This window comes from Ambystoma mexicanum, chromosome 1p, assembly GCF_040938575.1.
Source record: "Ambystoma mexicanum isolate Mex_15411 chromosome 1p, UKY_AmexF1_1, whole genome shotgun sequence".
NCBI classification, from domain to species: domain Eukaryota; kingdom Metazoa; phylum Chordata; class Amphibia; order Caudata; family Ambystomatidae; genus Ambystoma; species Ambystoma mexicanum.
Window position 1 is genome coordinate 177,973,098 of NC_090921.1, and position 25,611 is coordinate 177,998,708.

Genomic DNA, 25,611 nt, shown 5'->3' on the forward strand with positions numbered 1-25,611 from the left:
TCGCCAGTTTTCAGTGCATAGTCTTTATGTGCTGAATAAAATGCAGCAAGGATGGCTCCTAGAATTGTAGCCAGTTTTCAGTGCATAGACCTTTTATGCTGAATAACATGCAGCAAGGATAGTTCCTAGAATTGTAGCCAGTTTTCAGTTCATAGTGCTTTTATGATGAATAACATGCAGCAAGGATAGTTCCTACAATTGTAGCCAGTTTTCAGTGCATAGTCCTTTTCTGCTGATAACATGCAGCAAGACTTGCTCCTAGAATTGTCGCCAGTTTTCAGGGCATACTCCTTTTTATGCTGAATAACATGCAGCAAGGATAGCTCCTAGATTTGTTGCCAGTTTTCAGTGCATAGTCCTTTTATGCTGAATAACATGCAGCAAGAATAGCTCCTAGAATTGTTGCCAGTTTTTAGTTCATAGTCCTTTTATGCTGAATAACATGCAGCAAGGCTAGCTCCTAGAATTGTCACCAGTTTTCAGTGCATAGTCCTTTTATGCTGAATAGCATGCATTAAGGGCAGCTCCTAGAATTGTAGCCGGTTTTCAGTGCATGGTCCTTTTATGCTGAATAACATGCAGCAAGGGTAGCTCCTAGAATTGTTGCCAGTTTTCAATGCGTAGTGCTGTCATGCTGAAGAAACATGCAGCAAGGATAGCTCCTAGAATTGTAACCAGTTTTCAGTGCATAGTCCTTTTTATGCTGCATAACATGCAGCAAGGATAGCTCCTAGAATTGTCGCCAGTTTTCAGTGCATAGTCCTTTTATGCTGAATAACATGCAACAAGGCTAGCTCCTAGAATTGTCGCCAGTTTTCAGTGCATAGTCCTTTTATGCTGAATAACATGCAGCAAGGGCAGCTCCTAGAATTGTAGCCAGTTTTCAGTCCATAGTCCTTTTATGCTGAATAACATGCAGCAAGGCTAGCTCCTAGAATTGTTGCCATTTTTCAATGCACAGTACTTTCATGCTGAAGAAACATGCAGCAAGGATAGCTCCTAGAATTGTTGCCAGTTTTCAGTGCATAGTCCTTTTATGCTGAATAACATGCAGCAAGACTAGCTCCTAGAATTGTCGCCAGTTTTCAGTGCATAGACCTTTTATGCTGAATAGCATGCATCAAGGGCAGCTCCTAGAATTGTATTCGGTTTTCAGTGCATGGTCCTTTTATGCTGAATAACATGCAGCAAGGGTAGCCCCTAGAATTGTTGCCATTTTTCAATGCACAGTACTTTCATGCTGAAGAAACATGCAGCAAGGATAGCTCCTAGAATTGTCACCAGTTTTCAGTACATAGTCCTTTTTATGCTGAATAACATGCAGCAAGGGCAGCTCCTAGAATTGTTGCCAGTTTTCAGTCCATAGTCCTTTTATGCTGCATAACATGCAGCAAGGCTAGCTCCTAGAATTGTCGCCAGTTTTCATTGCATAGTCCTTTTATGCTGAATAGCATGCAGCAAGGGCAGCTCCTAGAATTGTAGCCAGTTTTCAGTGCATGTTCCTTTTATGCTGAATAACATGCAGAAAGGGTAGCTCCTACAATTGTTGCCATTTTTCAATACATAGTACTTTCATTCTGAAGAAACATGCAGCAAGGAAAGCTCCTAGAATTGTAACCAGTTTTCAGTGCATAGTCCTTTTTATGCTGAATAACATGCAGCAAGGATAGCCCCTAGAATTGTCGCCAGTTTTCAGTGCATAGTCCTTTTATGCTGAATAACATGCCAGGCTAGCTCCTAGAATTGCTTCCAGTTTTCAGTGCATAGTCCTTTTATGCGGAATAACATGCAGCACGTGCAGCTCCTAGAATTGTAGCCAGTTTTCAGTGCATAGTCCTTTTATGCCGAATAACATGCAGCAAGGCTGCTCCTACAATTGTCACCAGTTTTCAGTGCATAGTCCTTTTATGCTGAACATGCAGCAAGGCTAGCTCCTAGAATTGTCGCCAGTTTTCAGCGTATAGTCCTTTTATGCTGAATAGCATGCAGCAAGGCCAGCTCCTAGAATTGTAGCCGGTTTTCAGTGCATGGTCCTTTTATGCTGAATAACATGCTGCAAGGGTAGCTTCTAGAATTGTCGCCAGTTTTCAGTGCATAGTCTTTATGTGCTGAATAAAATGCAGCAAGGATGGCTCCTAGAATTGTAGCCAGTTTTCAGTGCATAGACCTTTTATGCTGAATAACATGCAGCAAGGATAGTTCCTAGAATTGTAGCCAGTTTTCAGTTCATAGTACTTTTATGATGAATAACATGCAGCAAGGATAGTTCCTACAATTGTAGCCAGTTTTCAGTGCATAGTCCTTTTCTGCTGATAACATGCAGCAAGACTTGCTCCTAGAATTGTCGCCAGTTTTCAGGGCATACTCCTTTTTATGCTGAATAACATGCAGCAAGGATAGCTCCTAGATTTGTTGCCAGTTTTCAGTGCATAGTCCTTTTATGCTGAATAACATGCAGCAAGAATAGCTCCTAGAATTGTTGCCAGTTTTTAGTTCATAGTCCTTTTATGCTGAATAACATGCAGCAAGGCTTGCTCCTAGAATTGTCGCCAGTTTTCAGTGCATAGTCCTTTTATGCTGAATACCATGAAGCAAGGCTAGCTCTTAGAATTGTCGCCAGTTTTCAGTGCATACTCCTTTTTATGATGAATAAAATGCAGAAAGGATAGCTCCTAGATTTGTCACCAGTTTTCAGTGCATAGTCCTTTTATGCTGAATAGCATGCAGCAAGGGCAGCTCCTAGAATTGTAGACGGTTTTCAGTGCATGGTCCTTTTATGCTGAATAACATGCAGCAAGGGTAGCTCCTAGAATTGTTGCCAGTTTCCAGTGCATAGTACTTTCGTGCTGAAGAAACATGCAGCAAGGATAGCTCCTAGAATTGTAACTAGTTTTCAGTGCATAGTCCTTTTTATGCTGAATAACATGCAGCAAGGATAGCTCCTAGAATTGTCGCCAGTTTTCAGTCCATAGTCCTTTTATGCTGAATAACATGCAGCAAGTCTAGCTCCTAGAATTGTCGCCAGTTTTCAGTGCATAGTCCTTTTATGCTGAATAACATGCAACGAGGGCAGCTCCTAGAATTGTCGCCAGTTTTCAGTGCATAGTCCTTTTATGCTGAATAGCATGCAGCAAGGGCAGCTACTAGAATTGTAGCCAGTTTTCAGTGCATGGTCCTTTTATGCTGAATAACATGCAGAAAGGGTAGCTCCTAGAATTGTTGCCATTTTTCAATGCATAGTACTTTCATTCTGAAGAAACATGCAGCAAGGAAAGCTCCTAGAATTGTAACCAGTTTTCAGTGCATAGTCCTTTTTATGCTGAATAACATGCAGCAAGGATAGCTCCTACAATTGTCGCCAGTTTTCAGTGCATAGTCCTTTTATGCTGAATAACATGCAAGGCTAGCTCCTAGAATTGTTGCCAGTTTTCAGTGCATAGTCCTTTTATGCGGAATAACATGCAGCACGTGCAGCTCCTAGAATTGTAGCCAGTTTTCAGTGCATAGTCCTTTTATGCCGAATAACATGCAGCAAGGCTGCTCGTACAATTGTCACCAGTTTTCAGTGCATAGTCCTTTTATGCTGAACATGCAGCAAGGCTAGCTCCTAGAATTGTCGCCAGTTTTCAGCGTATAGTCCTTTTATGCTGAATAGCATGCAGCAAGGGCAGCTCCTAGAATTGTAGCCGGTTTTCAGTGCATGGTCCTTTTATGCTGAATAACATGCTGCAAGGGTAGCTTATAGAATTGTCGCCAGTTTTCAGTGCATAGTCTTTATGTGCTGAATAAAATGCAGCAAGGATGGCTCCTAGAATTGTAGCCAGTTTTCAGTGCATAGACCTTTTATGCTGAATAACATGCAGCAAGGATAGTTCCTAGAATTGTAGCCAGTTTTCAGTTCATAGTACGTTTATGATGAATAACATGCAGCAAGGATAGTTCCTACAATTGTAGCCAGTTTTCAGTGCATAGTCCTTTTCTGCTGATAACATGCAGCAAGACTTGCTCCTAGAATTGTCGCCAGTTTTCAGGGCATACTCCTTTTTATGCTGAATAACATGCAGCAAGGATAGCTCCTAGATTTGTTGCCAGTTTTCAGTGCATAGTCCTTTTCTGCTGATAACATGCAGCAAGACTTGCTCCTAGAATTGTCGCCAGTTTTCAGGGCATACTCCTTTTTATGCTGAATAACATGCAGCAAGGATAGCTCCTACAATTGTCGCCAGTTTTCAGTGCATAGTCCTTTTATGCTGAATAACATGCAAGGCTAGCTCCTAGAATTGTTGCCAGTTTTCAGTGCATAGTCCTTTTATGCGGAATAACATGCAGCACGTGCAGCTCCTAGAATTGTAGCCAGTTTTCAGTGCATAGTCCTTTTATGCCGAATAACATGCAGCAAGGCTGCTCGTACAATTGTCACCAGTTTTCAGTGCATAGTCCTTTTATGCTGAACATGCAGCAAGGCTAGCTCCTAGAATTGTCGCCAGTTTTCAGCGTATAGTCCTTTTATGCTGAATAGCATGCAGCAAGGGCAGCTCCTAGAATTGTAGCCGGTTTTCAGTGCATGGTCCTTTTATGCTGAATAACATGCTGCAAGGGTAGCTTATAGAATTGTCGCCAGTTTTCAGTGCATAGTCTTTATGTGCTGAATAAAATGCAGCAAGGATGGCTCCTAGAATTGTAGCCAGTTTTCAGTGCATAGACCTTTTATGCTGAATAACATGCAGCAAGGATAGTTCCTAGAATTGTAGCCAGTTTTCAGTTCATAGTACGTTTATGATGAATAACATGCAGCAAGGATAGTTCCTACAATTGTAGCCAGTTTTCAGTGCATAGTCCTTTTCTGCTGATAACATGCAGCAAGACTTGCTCCTAGAATTGTCGCCAGTTTTCAGGGCATACTCCTTTTTATGCTGAATAACATGCAGCAAGGATAGCTCCTAGATTTGTTGCCAGTTTTCAGTGCATAGTCCTTTTATGCTGAATAACATGCAGCAAGAATAGCTCCTAGAATTGTTGCCAGTTTTTAGTTCATAGTCCTTTTATGCTGAATAACATGCAGCAAGGCTAGCTCCTAGAATTGTCACCAGTTTTCAGTGCATAGTCCTTTTATGCTGAATAGCATGCATTAAGGGCAGCTCCTAGAATTGTAGCCGGTTTTCAGTGCATGGTCCTTTTATGCTGAATAACATGCAGCAAGGGTAGCTCCTAGAATTGTTGCCAGTTTTCAATGCGTAGTGCTGTCATGCTGAAGAAACATGCAGCAAGGATAGCTCCTAGAATTGTAACCAGTTTTCAGTGCATAGTCCTTTTTATGCTGCATAACATGCAGCAAGGATAGCTCCTAGAATTGTCGCCTGTTTTCAGTGCATAGTCCTTTTATGCTGAATAACATGCAGCAAGGGCAGCTCCTAGAATTGTAGCCAGTTTTCAGTCCATAGTCCTTTTATGCTGAATAACATGCAGCAAGGCTAGCTCCTAGAATTGTTGCCATTTTTCAATGCACAGTACTTTCATGCTGAAGAAACATGCAGCAAGGATAGCTCCTAGAATTGTTGCCAGTTTTCAGTGCATAGTCCTTTTATGCTGAATAACATGCAGCAAGACTAGCTCCTAGAATTGTCGCCAGTTTTCAGTGCATAGACCTTTTATGCTGAATAGCATGCATCAAGGGCAGCTCCTAGAATTGTATTCGGTTTTCAGTGCATGGTCCTTTTATGCTGAATAACATGCAGCAAGGGTAGCCCCTAGAATTGTTGCCATTTTTCAATGCACAGTACTTTCATGCTGAAGAAACATGCAGCAAGGATAGCTCCTAGAATTGTCACCAGTTTTCAGTACATAGTCCTTTTTATGCTGAATAACATGCAGCAAGGGCAGCTCCTAGAATTGTTGCCAGTTTTCAGTCCATAGTCCTTTTATGCTGCATAACATGCAGCAAGGCTAGCTCCTAGAATTGTCGCCAGTTTTCATTGCATAGTCCTTTTATGCTGAATAGCATGCAGCAAGGGCAGCTCCTAGAATTGTAGCCAGTTTTCAGTGCATGGTCCTTTTATGCTGAATAACATGCAGAAAGGGTAGCTCCTACAATTGTTGCCATTTTTCAATGCATAGTACTTTCATTCTGAAGAAACATGCAGCAAGGAAAGCTCCTAGAATTGTAACCAGTTTTCAGTGCATAGTCCTTTTTATGCTGAATAACATGCAGCAAGGATAGCCCCTAGAATTGTCGCCAGTTTTCAGTGCATAGTCCTTTTATGCTGAATAACATGCAAGGCTAGCTCCTAGAATTGCTGCCAGTTTTCAGTGCATAGTCCTTTTATGCGGAATAACATGCAGCACGTGCAGCTCCTAGAATTGTAGCCAGTTTTCAGTGCATAGTCCTTTTATGCCGAATAACATGCAGCAAGGCTGCTCCTACAATTGTCACCAGTTTTCAGTGCATAGTCCTTTTATGCTGAACATGCAGCAAGGCTAGCTCCTAGAATTGTCGCCAGTTTTCAGCGTATAGTCCTTTTATCCTGAATAGCATGCAGCAAGGGCAGCTCCTAGAATTGTAGCCGGTTTTCAGTGCATGGTCCTTTTATGCTGAATAACATGCTGCAAGGGTAGCTTCTAGAATTGTCGCCAGTTTTCAGTGCATAGTCTTTATGTGCTGAATAAAATGCAGCAAGGATGGCTCCTAGAATTGTAGCCAGTTTTCAGTGCATAGACCTTTTATGCTGAATAACATGCAGCAAGGATAGTTCCTAGAATTGTAGCCAGTTTTCAGTTCATAGTACTTTTATGATGAATAACATGCAGCAAGGATAGTTCCTACAATTGTAGCCAGTTTTCAGTGCATAGTCCTTTTCTGCTGATAACATGCAGCAAGACTTGCTCCTAGAATTGTCGCCAGTTTTCAGGGCATACTCCTTTTTATGCTGAATAACATGCAGCAAGGCTTGCTCCTAGAATTGTCGCCAGTTTTCAGTGCATAGTCCTTTTATGCTGAATACCATGAAGCAAGGCTAGCTCTTAGAATTGTCACCAGTTTTCAGTGCATAGTCCTTTTATGCTGAATAGCATGCATTAAGGGCAGCTCCTAGAATTGTAGCCGGTTTTCAGTGCATGGTCCTTTTATGCTGAATAACATGCAGCAAGGGTAGCTCCTAGAATTGTTGCCAGTTTTCAATGCGTAGTGCTTTCATGCTGAAGAAACATGCAGCAAGGATAGCTCCTAGAATTGTAACCAGTTTTCAGTGCATAGTCCTTTTTATGCTGCATAACATGCAGCAAGGATAGCTCCTAGAATTGTCGCCAGTTTTCAGTGCATAGTCCTTTTATGCTGAATAACATGCAACAAGGCTAGCTCCTAGAATTGTCGCCAGTTTTCAGTGCATAGTCCTTTTATGCTGAATAACATGCAGCAAGGGCAGCTCCTAGAATTGTAGCCAGTTTTCAGTGCATAGTCCTTTTATGCTGAATAACATGCAGCAAGGCTAGCTCCTAGAATTGTTGACATTTTTCAATGCACAGTACTTTCATGCTGAAGAAACATGCAGCAAGGATAGCTCCTAGAATTGTTGCCAGTTTTCAGTGCATAGTCCTTTTATGCTGAATAACATGCAGCAAGACTAGCTCCTGGAATTGTCGCCAGTTTTCAGTGCATAGACCTTTTATGCTGAATAGCATGCATCAACGGCAGCTCCTAGAATTGTATTCGGTTTTCAGTGCATGGTCCTTTTATGCTGAATAACATGCAGCAAGGGTAGCTCCTAGAATTGTTGCCATTTTTCAATGCACAGTACTTTCATGCTGAAGAAACATGCAGCAAGGATAGCTCCTAGAATTGTCGCCAGGTTTCAGTACATAGTCCTTTTTATGCTGAATAACATGCAGCAAGGGCAGCTCCTAGAATTGTTGCCAGTTTTCAGTGCATAGTCATTTTATTCTGAATAACATGCAGCAAGGCTTGCTCCTAGAATTGTAGCCAGTTTTCAGTGCATCGTCCTTTTATGCTAAATAACATGTAACAAGGATAGTTCCTAGAATTGTAGCCAGTTTTCCGTGCATAGTACTTTTATGATGAATAACATGCAGCAAGGATAGTTCCTACAATTATAGTGAGTTTTCAGTGCATATTCCTTTTCTGCTGAATAACATGCAGCAAGGCTTGCTCCTAGAATTGTTGCCAGTTTTCAGTGCATAGTCCTTTTTATGCTGAATAACATGCAGCAAGGATAGCTCCTAGATTTGTCGCCAGTTTTCAGTGCATAGTCCCTTTATGCTGAATAACATGCAGCAAGGATAGCTCCTAGAATTGTCGCCAGTTTTCAGTGCATAGTCCTTTTATGCTGAATAACATGAAGCAAAGCTTGCTCCTAGAATTGTTGTCAGTTTGCCAATTTTCAATGCATGCCACTTTTATGCTGAATAACATGCAGCAAGGCTAACTTCTAGAATTGTCGCCAGTTTTCAGTGCATAATCCTTTTATGCTGAATAATATACAGCATAGCTATCTTATAAAATTATAAAAGTACAAAAAACACTAACCAAATACATATATTGTGAATGGCTCAGGTGGAAAAATCAAAATCATTTATGAATCACACAAAATTGCAAGTAGGGAAAGCCGATGGCCAAATAATTAAAATGTTAAAGTGCAAAATTTGTGAGTGTACTGGTCAGTAATCCAACAAGGACTGGTCAGTGCATAGTACTTTCATGCTGAATAACACACAGCATGGCTAGCATATAGAATGATAACCCGTTTTCAGTGCATTGTGCAGCCACAGCATGACATAATAGAGTATAAAATGTACTGTAAACAAAGCTCACGTATTCACGATGGCTCACATAATTACCAATGGCAAGAAAACATAGAAACATGAATACAATCCCAAAGTGACAGTGAAAAAAATTGAATGCAATATTTTGTAAAGCTGCATTTATTATTATTACAGTAAAATCTGTATTTCCTGGCACCAATAGGAGCCCAATGATTCTGGATAATCACATTTGCTGGATATCCGAATGTTGGTTATTCTGTTGGTAGAAAGCCAGAAAACAGAGAAAACATTCTGGGTCACAATACTGACCAGACTCTGCTTTTAAACTTTGTTATCCAGCATTTCCTTAAGCAGAACGGTAGTTCGACTGGCATTGGTAGGTGCAGGTTAATGGAGCGATCCAGTTTATGGGATGCAAAATAACAAAGCTCCTACTTCATTTTGTGTTAATTGTAGGCCTTTTGTAGCCCATTAGAACAGTTGCTTAAAAAAGCACTGACAAGAGAGTTTCTAAGCCAGTTTATAAGCTGCGCACTTTTTTCAAAGTTGACAGCCCAGCTCGCTACGCTACCAATGCTGTAGTTATGATGCACATAGAGTCATATATAAGAATACCAACAGCACAGTATGTCAATATCTACCGGGATTCAGCCTGGGTATAGAACTGAGCGCCTACACTCAGGGCAGTATTGAGCAATGCGGTTTTCGTCTAGAACCACATTCTGGAGAGGTGCAGTTAATACACATGGGAGGGGGCTTGTCGAGATGCAGCCTACCATTCCAGTTATTGATGACAAGTAATGTGGCTTGCCCGAGTCCTCTTGTGAATCTTTTGAGTTAGGTTTGAGACCCCTCTTCATTAACACCCTGGAAGGGTGTGCTGGCCAATCAGGATGCTCGGAACGCTGGCTGTATTGTCTGGTACAAGCCCGCGTTACGAGCAGCCTCCGTGTTGGTAGCCTGTACTTGTTTCCCTTCCCTGCTCCCCCCCACACCTCTTAGCACCCTTGTAGTACCTATGCAGGTGCTAAGACTGTATTTTTTAAAAAAAGGAACGTATCTTGCTGCGTTGCACAGTGCCACGCCGTGCTTTCCCAAGTCCATTTTCGTTGTTGATAACGTCACAGTCATCAACATTGAAAACAGACTTCGGAAGCACAGCACACATTGGGACCATGCAGCAAGGTTCTTTTTTTTTCCTTTTTTTAAATACACGCCATTAGCACCCGCTTAGGGGTGGCCTACCCGCCTCATGGCATATCGCCCCAGTCCATTTTCACAGTGTCTTAGCATTATAAATTTCACAGATATATTAATTGTTCCTTTGTGAAAGGTCAAAGGTTAGTGATTTACTTGACAGTGTTTACATTGTGTAGGTTCTAACTGATATTTCTATCTGAGTAAGTTCTGTGAACTAAATTCCAATGCATGCCCCTTCCCTCTTCAAAGGTACAGGAATTACTAAGGAAAATTAATACACACAGCAATTGAAGCGCTCACCTCAGACGTCAGTCTCCTAGCTTCTGTCACAGGTTCGTATCTCATCAGCCCTTCGCCTTTTTGAGGTTGATTGAGTATCAATAATTTGGGTAATATAACCCATTATTACAATGCTTAGATGTGTGAAAAATACAGCATGAAGCATTTTATGAAAACATTTTCTTTTCAATAACTGCATTACTTTGCATCACCCCTAATTATCTCCCTTTTTCCATGTACTGGCAGCTCTCTGGATTTCTACGGTTACTGTTTTTGTAGAGCCGAGTCTTTCCTATGAGGAAGCTCCACAGCTCTGTGTTGAACTGCATTCCCACCAGAAATGGGTCGGAAGAGCCATATTTAACTATCTTTCCCAAAGGAATCATGCATATGAGATCTTCCTCAACACAAATGTTTAGCAGTATTGAGCTTCGGAGCATGGCAGCCACTACAGAGAATACCCTGCCTTCCAAGCACAAAACCTGGGCAGATTTATTTATTTTTGCATGTGTTACTCGCTCTAGGCCCAGAGGCATCAAGGTGCTGGTTACAGGAAATATAGCAGATATAATTACATAAGGATAGGCTTGTGGCGTTCATACAAAAGAGAGATTTGCAGAAAAGAGAAGGGTCTTGAGGTGTCTCCGGGAGAGCCAATATGATTGCTCAACTCTAAGTGCCGGGGGTAAAGAGTTCCAGTCTTTGGAGGCAACGATATGGAAAATCAGCCCTCCCGATCTTTGTTGTTTAAAGTTTGGGAAACAGAGTTGGTGAGAGTTTATGGAGCAGGTAGGTCTGGAGGACTGTGATTTTGCGAATTTCTGAGAGAGATACCTTGGAGCCGAGTTGGTGAGGCATTTGTGGGTGATAGCTAGGGATTTAAAGATAATGCGCTCACAGATTGGCAGCCAATGTACCCTCCTTCTTGCTGCTGTAATGTTTTCCCTTTTGGGGATGTTGAGGACTGCTCTGAGGGTATTATATTTTCTGAATTGAAGCTTGTTAATGTTATGTGAGGACGTTCCAGTGCATAGGACATGGCAATAATCGAGTCTATGAGAGCTCTTGCAAAGGTAACACAGCTTTCGGTGGTTAGGAAGGTTCTGCAGGCGTTGATTAATTTGGAGGTGTGCACAACAAATGAGGCCATGATAAGGAGAGGGTAGCGCTGAGGTGGACGCCTAAGGTCTTGACGTTGCTGGAGACTTCAATGGTGATGCTGTCTATGGTGATGGATTAAAAGGATTGTGGGAGCTTACTGAGTTCTGGGTTCCCACCAGCACAATTCCCATTCTTTTCGTCATTAAGGCCTGGACGATGTGGAAGACTAGATTAGTCAAGTCTGTGGTGTAGTTCCCCATCCTTTGTCATCAATCAGGTTGAAAACGGGCTTTGTAAATATGTTGTACAGGGTGGTGGACACTGCAGGTAACCGCAGCTGAGGTTGCGCGGCTGCGCTGGTTGATAGAATGGAGGACATCCACGCAATAGCTTCAGGAGATAAGTGGGCGGCCGAAGCCAGGTGTCGACACAGTATTTGGTGGTCCACCTAATCGAAGACAGCAGACAGGTCTAGGAAGAGTAAAAGAGCTGAGTTGCCCGCATCTTTTGATTATGGCCAATTGGTTCTTAAGGTCTAGCAAGACAGATTCGGTGCAATGACACGGGTGAAAACCAGATTGGCGCCTCCCCAAAAGGTTATTAGCTTCCAGATGTGCAGAATCTGCATGTAGGCCGGCCACACGAGGAACAGGACTGTTGTGAAGGGGCGGTAGTTTGTGGGGATGACCGGGTCCAGTGATGTTTTGTTAGGTGAGGAAGGACGCAAGCATCCCTCAGGCTGGATGGTACTGAGCATGAAGTGAAGGAGGCGTTGATCAAGGAGGCAATGAAAGGTGCAAGCGGATCAGCACAGACCTTGATGACAAATGCAGGGCATATGTCTCCCTGGCAATAGGAGGGTTTAAGACTTTTGATAATCTGGACTGCCTCAAGCTCTGTGATAGGTTTGAGGCTAAACGAGGACAGGTTTTGTCGGGGTGGCGAATGGGTCTTAGTGGGAGAGACCACAGGATCAGTTGTTTTCAGGGATTTATTTTTATAGTTATCTTTTTTTTAAGTGTGTGAACTGTGAAGTAGGGCTGTCCTGGGTGCAGTTGGATGCCGGAGGCAGGGGCAAATCCAATTCACACATGATGGCAAAGAGCTCCCTGGTACTGGATTTAGCATTCTCAATTCTCATGTCATAGGTGGATTTTTTTTCTTGGAGGATAGCCATTTTGTAAACGTTTGCAGCCAGAGAGAAGGTGACTTTGTTAGGAACTGAAGGGTTGTGTTTCCACTTAGTTTCATTCTGACAATTTCAGTATGCGCAGGGCGTTAAGTTCAGGCGTGAACCACTCATTGTTATGCGCAGCAGCTATGGTTTTGTAGAGGGTGAGAGGGGCCACAGAGTTGATGTCCTGGGTGAGAGTAAGGGTGTAGAGATCAGCTGGGACTGCTGGGTCATTGCTCAGTGCGTGTGGAGTGAGTAGCAGCTCGTCCAGTAAGGACAAGATGCATTCTTTGGTGATGTTTTTGGTGCTTCTGGAAAAGGAGGGGGGGGGTGATGCTGGTGGAGCGAGTAGGATTTTGGAAGTGTAAATGAAATGATGCTGCGGTCGGGCCAAGGGCAGGGCTGATTGGAGGCGATATCGATATTGCAATTCCAATCAGCGTGCCAGTCAAGAGTTTGCCCTTTAGCCTGAGTGGGTTCGGTGATGCATTGTGTAAAGCCTAACGCATGCAGAGAATTGGCAAGGGACAGTGCATTGCAGTCAGCTAGGCCATCAAGTCCCAGATTGAGATCACCTAGTAGAATGGTCTTGGATGTGAACTTGGAACGGGAGAGGAGGTGAAGGTTTTTTTTCCACAAAAGTGCTGATAGGGCCTGGAGCACGATAAAGCAGTTGCAGAGTTACAGTGGATCTGTGCGACAAGAAGAGTATAGTCGTTAAGAGCTTCTTGGAGACAGCACTTTTTTGTATCTAGGAGATGTGGGCTGAGGACCTAATTACTGACCTTGCTGTAGACTGAAGTTGTAATCCTGGCTTTGGCACTTGACTGAAAACTGTGAGCTTCTGGGACAGCCGTTTATATGCTTATGCCACAAGTGTGCATATGTGTAATGCAAATATGTTGAATACACCCGTACAGTGTGTCATTGTGTACTGTCCCAACTACAAGTTCCTAACTTCCCTGCTCTTAACATCCTGTTAGATTTGGTTGAACAGTGGCAGAGCCAACACCAGTTTTCATGTACACAATGAAGGCTGGTATGATCTCCTGGACTAAGTACGGAATTTGAAGTATTCAATTTTGTGTGTTTTTCTACTGTTTGGAATGCCTTGAGTGCATGCTGAATGATGCAGGGGATAGCCGTGATGCCATGCCCAGCTCCAGCTGAGAGCAGAAGAGGGTCAGATGTCTTAGCTGCAAAAATACCTTGCGCTCATATATTCACAAAAAGCCTACACAACCGTAAAATCTGTCGACTATGTCAATGCTTGGCTTGTTTCTGTAGTCTGGTCTCAACCAGACCCCAGAATCCATACTGTTCTGTGCATATTTCGTTGTATTTGACATGTTCCTGCTAGAATACCTGTTCCTCTGCATAGCTTTACACTGTTCCTTGGACTTAGGCATTTGCCACATCAAATATCAAGTGCTAAGCAACGACAGGAGGCAATGTCTACATTTGTGGAAAACAAGGCCCTAATCTAACAGATTACTTCAAATCTTTGGTGATCTAGAGCTGCATTCATTACCTATTGAGAGGGAACGTCTCTAGCCTCAGCGTCTCTGGTGACTTACTGCTTTATTTTGTATTTGTTCTCATGTTTTAAATTGGCAGTGAGGGACTTCTTTGACCAAGCAATACGGCCTGATGCCCAAGGACGTCATTTCACCAAAATGCCAGGGGTAGCGGACGTGACATCACACGACCCTGGTCCCCCAGGTGACATCACAGGAAGTGATGTCATTTGACCCCACCCTGAAGTGATACCGCGGGATGCGATGGAACGCAACCTTTCAACCGTTCACAAAACAGGGAGTGCTATCACATAGCATTGTACACTACAAAAAATATTATGATATCGCTATAATGTGATGTACATTTCATATAAGAATGGATCGCCATATGTATCGTTAAGATCAGTGTATATAGGCCCATATTACCAAATTACTGTAAATGCAAGCAGACGTCCATGACCAAATGATAATGATGTGTTATTATATAGCACTTACGCTTAAGTGCTTTATATAGAAAGAATATACACCCAATATCACCCAACCTGTGTTGGTACTCATTTATCGACCTCATAAGTATGAAAGGCTGAGTTGAGGCGTTTAAGAACAGACTAAATCAGTGACTCACACCTTGAAGTGTGCCTGAAATAAACCTTTAATGAGTCTAGCAATTATTGAATAGAATTCCAGAAAGACACATTATTTGGTATTCCTATTTCTTATATTTCTTTCTTATTTAGGGTGAGTGCTGAAAGTGTTAGACTTGTGGCACTCCTGTTCTTATTTTTCTTCTTTTTTAAGGGGCTTTAACAAGAAAGCCAGCCACTCCAGAACTAAAGAGCCAGAACATGGGCCACAGCCCATGAGCTTACATTACAAAAAAAAACAACCTTTTTTTTCTCTTTTTTTCTTTTTTTTCTAGAGGTCGCAAGGGTGACCACAGAGGTCGCAAGGGAGACCTCAGAGGTCGCAGTTGCGACCTCTGGCGACCCCCAAATGACGTCCCTGCTGATGCCTGTCAAGAAGGTCATGCGCACGTAGCTTATTGGTCCTCTTTTCATTTTAGTTGCTTCGCATGCTGATACATACATTTATAATAGGATAAAACAGTAATTCACATATCTGAATGCAATAGTCTTGATTGGACTACTTAGACCTGGCTAGGGACAAGGTGAGGTGTCTGGGATTGCATACTCAGTTATTCTAGTTGCCAGATCAGGGGATTTATCAGGGTCTCGTATTTTGTCTCTCTCTCTCCAGGTACACTATGGGCCAGGCTGGAACAGGGAAGGGTTCCTTTACCGCTTTGCGCAGGAGGGCAAGACCAGGCAGCGGCGGACAGGTAGGTCTCTTCACCCACTCCCGCTACCCACCTGATTTGTGAATAGCAATCTTCATTATTGTAACTCGGATGGCTGTGTATTGTCTAATCGTGCCAGCTCAGTCCATACTAATTACCAGCGGGATTCCTAGTGAACCTGAAACGTTTCCTGTCACAGAAGGAAACTGTAGACGGGTGACAAAAACGTTGCTCTGAAAGAAATGTTTCATCTCTTGAATGAATATCGAGAGATCAGGAGCAAGGCTAAGGATGACATTTCAACACAGGTTTAGTCGACAGAGCAAACATATGGAGCTTTGGATCACCAACAGGGAAATTGGTAGGAAGGGAGCTAATGAATGTAAAATATACAGCACCAATACCAGAGCGGGGGACAATGCGTGTTTCAACCCGGCACAAAAACCTCAGAAATAGCTCAGATGGAAACCTGCTACCCCATCCCACATAACAACTAGACGGACACACTACAATACCAATTCCATAGGACAATCAGAGACGTGTAACAAAGAAATGCAAAGACTAAGGGGCAAAAACCCACTAACCCAAAAACTCAACTTTCAAAATACATCTCTCACTCAAAAGTCCACACAACCACTTCTCTGATCAGCAATCCGCACGTACTTCACCACACTGCAACCACTAACAAACAGCACATAACTTGTACCAACAGCACATGAGGACCCACATTGATCTGATAATCACACCCAAGCTCAGCACACGGTGCACACCGAACTGAAACTGCCACCAGGACACCACTGTTATCACTTTCATACTCCCACTTCACCCTACTAACTCCCACCCTTCCTTTTTTGTTTACATATCTGCCAGAGAGCCTGTCGACAATTCTGTTGGTGATGGTGCGCGGTATAAATACCTTTAACATTAACATTAACATTTCTTGAGAGCCGCATCAATAAATTAACGGGTGAACAACATTTTTCAGCATATGCATAAACTAGCAAGTCACTTAGTAAAACAATGTTGTGGCCTCCATCTTAACACTAACCTGAAAGAAGGTTAAGACAAAGCTGTTGTCACCTCATGGTATTGTAGGCACTCCATTTGTGCCTAGTATCTGTAAAGCGTTGTCTCCGAATTGGGACCTTACTGTAACTGTCAAACCTATGATCTTATTGGGAATGCAAGGCTTATTTGTATTGTTAAACTGTAAGCTTACTGGGAATGAAATGCTATGCCAGGACGTAATACCCTATGGCATGCAAAATATGACATATAGACCTGTTTCATGACATCATCGGATATGACGCCATAGAATTAAATATCAGGGTCTATCACAATGAGATCATTCAACAGACAACACAAATAATTCTCCAGTAGGAATCATTAAAGACAAAAGATAAATCCGATTAGAATAGTGCAGGAAGTCTTGATTCTATGCAAGACACTGGTGAGTATTATGCTTTTATTTTGTTCATTTTCATTTAATCAACATTTACAAAAACCAACTAATTTGAACTTAAATCACTACAATCTGCTTGTCTTCAGCTGATTAGAGTCCCTACCAGGACCTCTTCCTCTGCATTGAAATCCTCTATCTAGTGCTTGACTGAGGCCCTTGCTTTCCAAGTGCACCATTTGATGGTATGCAAAGAATTTCTGTTGCATCTTATGCTTTTGTGGAGATCTGTATTATAAGGGCCATAGGAATATGGTCTGGATCATGGATAGTAGAAGACCTACAGTTTTGGCTAGTTCTCTTAGAGAGAGTCTTTTTCATCGATGAACATACATCTTTCTTTATCACTTTGGCTTTCTGAGCTGACATCTCCAGTGTTCCTATTGCGGCATCTACAGTCAAGCCTAAAAAGTCCAGCCTTAGAACTACAGACAACTCTGACTTCTCCCACTTTGATGAAGCCTTCATTTTGCTCAGTGATCTCTTTTGCTTGTTCCACTAGCTCTTGAGTCCTCTGTGACATGAGGATCATTTCGTCCAGATAGAGTATCAGTCTGATTCCTCTGTCGCTGTGTGTTTCTATGACAGGCTTCAACAGTTTGGTGATGCACCACGACCTGGAAGAGCTCCTCTTCCGCAGACATCACAGTGGAATGTGGGTGTTCTGTTAAAATGGGTAAACCTTCCCACACCCAAAACACTAACTCTTAACCCACAACCACCTGCAAGACCCAAGCATTCCTTGATAGCTGGGGTCAGCCTAGCAAGAGTAGTGCCGTTCTACCTCATACTGGAGATAAAATGACTGCACATTCCCACCTGCTGTTATGGCTGGCTGTTTTCCACCTTCCTCTTTGTTGCCTCTGACGCCTATGCCCCACATGGGGAGTAAAGGAACTTGATAGTCCTAGTATTGGGTAGACTATAACACAAAGGGAGGTTAGGGGATAATATTATACTGCTACACCAATAGAACACCCCTAAAAATAGGTACAACCTATAGAAACTAAACAACAAATACTGGTGTGCAGTTACTGAGTTACAGAGGGGAACACACCTACTTTCCAATTGGCAGAGGAAAACAGAAATGACCCACAATCCAGCTGGGTGCTGTGTGTAGACCAAGTTGCTAACAAAGGAAAATTCAACCAATTGTTAGTCCACACAAATGATAGTAAAATATACAATTTTATTCATAAACATTGCATGCATAACAATGATCAGAAACAAAAAATAACTTAGTATATAATGCAACTTCTGTTTATTTAACACATATTAACAGGCAAAAAAGAATACAACAAGGAAAAGAAACCCAACTCAAGAGGGTTTTTGTGCTAAAAACCTACAACAAATCAAGCAAATCAGTCAACCAAAGATTCCAAATGTTAACCGAAAGTGTAAAAAATCTCAAATATCCTATACCTCCTTTGGGCCTCATGAACCGGAAATCTACCGTTTGAGTGGCTCCTGCCCGGCCATTCATCCAAAAAACCCTAGTTGGAAAAGACTACATAAAGGAAGCAGTGGTTGAAGGAATTGGGCCTATGCAGCAGAGCCGGGTAGCCCTGGAATCTCCTCTGGGCAGCAAAGGGGGGAAGAGACTCGAAGAATGGAGGACTGGCCACATTTTCATCAACTTCTAAGACTTCCTGAAAACCCTTGTCTAGAAACTCTTTTGGATAGAGGCTTGCAATTTATCCAGAGTCACGTACGTTTCAATGTATCTGCCCTTCTCTTTAGTCAAGTCATCACTGAAGAGAAGGCTCTGTGTAGCAGGGCCATTTCATAAGGAAACAAAGCCCTCTATCTTTTAATCAATCTTCAGCTGAAAGCTGCTTATGCGCTCTAAGGAAATTGCAGATATTCATTTGCTAATGAGGTAACCACCCTCTAGCTTAATTTGCCAGCACTGTGGGGGTCCACTGGAGGACCAGCATCGTTGCCACCTCCGCAAGAGCCATCAATTTTGGTAGAGGTCCTGCCAGACTCGGTAGCTTGTGCTGGAATGTCTTCCATGCCTGTCCATTCACTTCTTTGGTTCATTATGGGTTTTCATCACAAAGGTCAACATTCTTAGGTCCAGATTAGAAGTGTCTGCAACCTTCCATTGAGCCCAGTCCTGGGGCATTCAGCACTCATGGTCCTCTGCCAAGGTTTCCAGCTCCCATCTTTTGAGTATTTTGTCCCCTCTGCTACCAAGGAGATTCTAGGGCTTCTAGCTACTGCTAATGCTGCATAGGGCTAAGGAATTCAGCCACTGCTTCCTTTAGGAGTATCTCAGTATGCTCTTAAAGCTGAGGGTAAGGTCTCAGTCGTGATAGGTGCCCTTCTCCCTCATATTTGACTTGCTCCACACATTTATACCCCTTCTTGTCAGACCATTATTTTGACTTTTTGTTTGTGTCCTGCTTTTGTGCCATGATGTCTGAACTTAGCAGGCTGAGGGGGCTTGGCAGGTCAGCGAAGAAGTACAGGAGACAGTGGTGGGGTCGGGGGGGGGGGTAATCACTTACTTTTTGATCGTTGATCTTCTGCTAGACCTTAGGACTGCTACCATATCAGTATGCTTGGGAACTGTAAACTTCGAATGCTAGCTTTTTTAGCAATACGTTTAGTAAGTGCAGAGACTCTTGTGCACCGCACAGAAAACTCTTATCATATTAATTCTCACAGTCATGAAATGGCATTGGTCCCATGTGCATGTGCCATCTCTGTGGATTGTGCAAAGAGTTCCGGTGTCCCACGGTCTTAGGGCTACCGGAGGGTCACCTCTCCATGCTGAAGTGAACACTGGGGGAGGACCTCAGTCATAGCACAACTGGCACCCTGCTCATCATCAGCTTCCTCTCATGATTGGTCTTGGGGATCTCACTGTTAGCTCAACGTCTGACTTGTATACATGGAGGAAACAAGGATTTCAGGAAGGGAGTGGGTCCCTGTGCACAGTCCCCTAATCAAGTTCCTCCTGAGGAACCTCCCTGAAGCAGCCTGAGAAGGTTAGTCACTCAATAACATAAATTTGAACTCCTCCTTCCTATGTGCAGATAAAAAGCTCAATCTTTTGACACACATATATGAGGAAAATTGTATCACAGCTGCTATTTTGCCAATAGACATCATTAACCAAACAGTTAGCACAGAAATGTTGCACTTATCTTGTTTAAGTGCAACAAAGAAAGAGGAGGTACTTCCGTCAGGGCAAAGGGAGGACTCTGCCCACATCGATACCAATACCAGAATGAGAGACTTTGGGAGTCCCACCGTCCTTGTGTCCAAGGTGGAATGCCCAGAACTATAAATCACCCCCACCAAAGAAACGAACAACAAAGCAAAAAGGACAGCTATGCTATTTCACACAGGCATGAATGCACACACAACATTTTTAAAACCCTCAACCCGTCAGACAACTCCTACGGTGCAGCAAAAGATCCTTCGAATTTGAAGGATTTCAACTCTGCCACGCACAACGGGCCTCCAGTGAACCAACGATGCTTTTCATGTGCTACTGTGACACCTGGACAAGGTACATGCACAACTAATACAAGTTTGGCCTCCAAAAAGTTAACGAGGCAGATACTGTTCAAGTCAGGCCTCTTCCTGAAATGCATACTCGAGCTTTGCTGTTCGCACCAGCTGACAGAGGTTCGAGCAGAGACAATGGAGACAGCGTTCCAAAACGTAGTGTAAGCTGAAGCACACGCAGTGGGAAGAAAATAGATGTGGACAAAGTGAGAGAGTAAATAAGATTGACCCCGACAAGGATAAAGTACTGCTGCCACACCTAAAAACATATGACTTCTGTGATTGCACTCTTCCACATAATGGCCGCTGACCAGCCTGAGGAGCACAGTGCTTGAAATGTGACAGAATCCATAATTCTGTCAATGTCTGCCACTCTGGAAACTACCCATCCCCAACAAAAACAGTGGGCTCAGAAGACAAAAGTTGCAACAGGTAGCAGTGGCCTGATGACTCAGAACAGGAACATGTGATTTTCCTAATTTCAGCTCTACGACACGCCTGTCAGACATCGCCAGCCTCAATACAGGATACTTATCTCGAAGATGCCTCTGACTGCCCTCAATGGCACAGGAGTCTCTCTTAGCGTGATGAGTAGCTCCCAATTTCTGCTCTTAAATCCGCAGACCACTATGGGACCTATAAAGGTGAAGACACATGCAAATGAGGGTGAAGAACCAATCCCTTTAGTTGGGAGATCCAGAACTACCTTCCAACAAGAGGTAGTCAAGGTCTTTGGGAAGCTGTATATACCATTGCCAGACATAGCCGCCCTCCTCAGCTGCAAGACTTAGAGCTCTGGCACTTCGCATTCAGGTTTCCATGAAGAAGAGCTAGATGATTTTCTAAGAGAATTTGATGAACTATTTTATGGGATCTTGTGCCAGGAATTATCGAGAAAGTTGGAGGGTAAATATCCTTGGTAAATATTGTAGCGTGAAAGCCTGTGTAGCGTAGCGCGCCAAACCAAAAAGAAAAGACCAAGTGTGCATATGCATCGCCCTGCACCTACCTAACAGAGCAGTGAAGCTGGAAAGGCATCTCGCACTCACCCTAGATTACTTTTTATCGGACATACAGGTGGTGAAACACTTCTCAAGCTGGATCTTAAAGCAGGGTATCAGCATATCCCTTCACACAAGAACTCTCGCAAAATCACAGCATTCTCTTTACAGATGGGCCTGCATCACTACAAGTGTCAAAGTTTTGTAGTCTAGTCAGCTGCCCAAGATTTCCAGAATATCATCAGTGGTATCCTTGCAGGCATTCCTAAAGTTAGTAATGTCAACGATGACATATTAATATGCACACATAAACAATATGAACAGCATCAACAACTGTGTGCAGTGCTACAGAGGCTGAACAACCGAGCCTCACTCTCAATCGGAGAAAGTGTGAATTCCACTGAGACATGCTTGTGTACTTTAGATATATGTTGCAGAAGGAAGGCATCTAGGGAGACCCCCAAAAGGTCAGTCAGCAGCTTTCTGGGCATGATTAATTATTGCAGTAGGTTTAGCCCAAACCTTGCTTCCATCACAGAACCGCAACTGTGACTAACCAGGGTGACTGAACCCTGAGTGTGGAGCGAGGAGCGGCAGACCAAAGCATTCCAAAACACAAAAGACACCCTAGCAGCAGACACTACAATTGCATACTTTAACCCCGAACAACAAACAGACTGATTGTTGATACCCGTCCCTATGGTCTTGGCACCGTACTGACCCATTGCACATTAACTGGTGACAAAGTCCCAATGGCATTTGTAAGCAGTACACTGACACCACCATAAACAAGATGCTCCCAAATTGAAAAATAACCTATTGCTCTGTTGTGGGGGTGCCGCTATTTACATCTGTATCTGTATGGCATTCAACTAAAAGTAATGACAGACCACAAACCTCTCATCTTTATTTTCACCAGCTCGTCGCTCTGCCATCACTTGAGGATAGAGAAGTGGCTATTACAGCTCCAGGAATTTGAACTCACCAATGAGTATCGCCCGGGTAATGGGAACCCACCAGATATTGTATCATGCTACCTACATGAAACAACTGCATTTGGAACAGCATGTAAAAAGGGCGGGTATAGAGGACATCCCCAGAGGCCTGTCGGTAGAGGAGATCAAGTGTGCAACCACCAGCGATGAATGCATTGAGGTCATAAGAAAGGCGCTAGGGACTGGAAAATGGAATGTGCAGCTCTGAGCCCATCAACATTGGACAGAAGTGGCACAACGCCTCCTAAAGAGGCTATTCTGCCAAGGAAATGATCTGCCAATTTGCAAGTACAGACACCTGCTACACAGATCATATATTGTAATTTCAGCAGCTCTGGCCAACCGGGTGGTGCACCTCGTGCATGCAGGCAACTAACTAGTTTGCAAAGCAAAAAGGTTATGATTCCTGGGGTGGCAGACATTTGGATTTCCATGGCTCACTTACATGCACCGGACAGGTTTGTCGCCTGAAGGTGCGCAGCCCAGCACGAGGAGCGAAACTGCACTGAGAGTCTTTGAAGGATTGCTTAGAAACCAGTTTTGGATATTAAAGACACTATACTGGTGAATAATTGAAGGCCTCAAGGGAAGTTTCACTTAATGTTTGACCGCTACCCGTTCACCGGAACAGATAAAGAAATCTGCATGATCACTGTGTGCTGAGGTTTGACACAATATACGAGAAACTCATCCAGCTTAAAGGTTCTGGCAAGACATCCTGAAGAAATACTAGTTGCCAGAGAAGATCAGAATACAGGGCCTAAAAGAGAAAAAGAGAAATTGAATACAAAGGTGTATTTATTCATTTATTTATTTATTTATTGGACATTTGTAAGGCTCCTATACAACAAGTAGTGTAACAAGGCACCACAAGACAAGTGGGGGGAGGGCAGCGTGGGAGAAAGAAAGAGTAACGGTCTTACTATGCCTTGTGACATTTGGATTGTGCAAGTGCAAACACAGGAAGGGCAAGCGAAAAGGGGGGTGCAGGTCTGAGCCATAAGTGCTAAGGTGGTAGGGAAAGGTGAGGGGTGAAGTGCAGATGTTATGAGGAGGCCAAAAGTCAAGTACCACGGAGAGCAGGTCAGCACAGGAAGAATAGGAGGGGAAGGGCATGAGAGGACTGGGCAGAAGGTGGCCTGGGACCCTGTTATACTGAGAGGAACCAGGAAGCCCATCATAGAGGGAGGAGGAAGGTGTTCGCAGGGGAGAGGGAGAGAGTAGGAGGAGGAAAAAAAGAAGGTCTTGAGGAGCCTCTGGTTCTTAAGAAAAACTGACTCAAGCCTGAAAAGGTCAGGAAGACCATTCCAGAGGGAGGCACCTGCAGAGGAGAGACGTCCTCCCTCCCACTCTTTGCTTAGAGAAGGAACAGATTTGCAAGGAGTTAGAGCTAGCAGACTGAAGGGCTCTAGCAGGGAGATACATAGGGAGTGGGAGAAGGATGTAGCAGGGTCCCAGGCCCAGACAGCTTTGTGGATGATGCAGAGGGTCTTGGATTTGATCCTAGCAGCAACCGGGAGCCAGTGGAGAGAGAATAGGGCTGGAGAGAGTTCCCTGGGCTGAGTGTTTCCTGAATGATCGCTCATCCAGAGTAAAGCTCTTGAGTTTCCTGCTCGACTCCACTTCTGTCTAGCACATTGTCACTCAAGGGTCATCCCTATTCTCTGGCTCTTTAATGGCTCTTTGCATGCAACCCCTCAGGGTTGGAAATTGACTCCTGAATAGGGCCTAATAGCCCGGTTAGCTTGACACTGACAGAAAGCAGGAGCTACTTTTGGCTCTCCATGCCAAATGGTGCAACACAAACATACCTAATGGACATTAGCTATGTATTTTTTTTATTTGAATAAAAGGTGCATCAGTAAATTTCCAGAAGACATGTAAATCTTGAATGGTCAGATGTATTGGACACACATTTATAGTGGTATACTATTTGTTAGTGCCTGATTTTGATGCAGCAGCAGTGAGAGTAAGCAAGGCCTCATCACAGAAAAAGAGTTGGCAGTAGAAATAAAAATGTGGCAGTAAAGACAAAGTAACAGAGATGAATGCAGCAACAGATGTAGAGGCAGTTATGATGTAGCGGCAAAGGTAGGCACAAACCACATGAGAAGTAGCTACAAGATGGAAGAATTGACAGAAAAGGAATGCAAAAGAAATAAAAAGGAAAGCAATTCAAAGAGAATGTAAAAAGTGAAGACATGTAAAGCAAATTAGCAAGAGAAAGGATTCCACAGAAAGAGCAACAGAGTATAAGACAGAGCAACAAAGCAATCGAAAGAGTGGTTCAATGTGTGCATTTTTGGGTGCATGCCCAGTTTGAAAAAAAAAACAAGTTCCGCCAACGTTTGGGCCTCCATTCATGAGACTGGACTTTAATAGCTCCTGAGCCATGGTATGTAACTCCTGGTCATAGGAAAATCCTGACACCCAGAAGCTACTTTCAGCGCCTGCTCTACGAATTCCAATTTCAACCTCTCACCCCTGGTTGACTTCAGTATCCAACTGATTGCAGCTCTTTGTGATATGCAGCTATTTATTTAAAGTGAGTGACTAACCTTCTTCAAACAACTGCATCACAGAATCCCTGACGATAATCTAGCTCTTGATGCAGGCCAATCAGCTCGGTTTTACTGCTAACAGAGCCGCAATAAGCAGCTTTGCTCCTACTCAGTCCCTCACATCCCCTCCACATGTGCCTCACTCCCCTTCAGTGCAACCCCCTTATTGAATCCCTGAAAGCTGAAAATGTAGGGATTCTAGTTGCTACAAACATCTGCTTCTCCTGCCAAGTAAACACTGTCACCAAGAACATGCAGTCACAACTGCACTTCTTAAAACATATTGGCCCTCATTACGACCCTTGCGGAAATCGGAAAACGATGGCGGAAATGCAATACCGCCATCGAATAGCGCTCGGTGCGACTATGACCCGTCACCGCAAAGTACGAAGCCATTAGCGACACCGTAGTGAACGCCAACGCTAACTGCACCAAGCACGCGCGCGCGCGCCATGCGAAACCGCAAACACCACCATGGCGCAAGGGTACGCCAATTCCGACCCTAGCGGACATGTACCTAACGCCATCAGGCATGGCGTAATGTACCATTCCGCCATGGTGAGAAGTACGGCATCGCGAATCAACCGTAAACGGCCCCACTGAGTGCCTGTACACCGCTCCCTGCCCACAAAGTACAACTCCCCGTAGGTGCAATGAAGTCACAATGCAACCATTGAAATGTACAAGTCACCCATGCATGGCAACGAACAAAAGAAACACAGGAGGGGCCAAT

At 43.5% G+C, this 25,611-nt stretch overlaps 1 protein-coding gene across 4 annotated transcripts in view; it reads left to right on the forward strand.

The window, feature by feature from the left end:
* The window catches only part of TNFSF12 (TNF superfamily member 12), a 503,302-nt gene that overhangs the window by 407,545 nt on the left and 70,146 nt on the right, over positions 1-25,611 (forward strand). For all 4 annotated transcript variants that reach the window (XM_069646220.1, XM_069646221.1, XM_069646227.1 and 1 more), the window contains exon 2: positions 15,301-15,382. In XM_069646220.1, the coding sequence (XP_069502321.1) occupies positions 15,301-15,382 (82 nt within the window). The remainder of the gene's footprint in view (positions 1-15,300; positions 15,383-25,611) is intronic.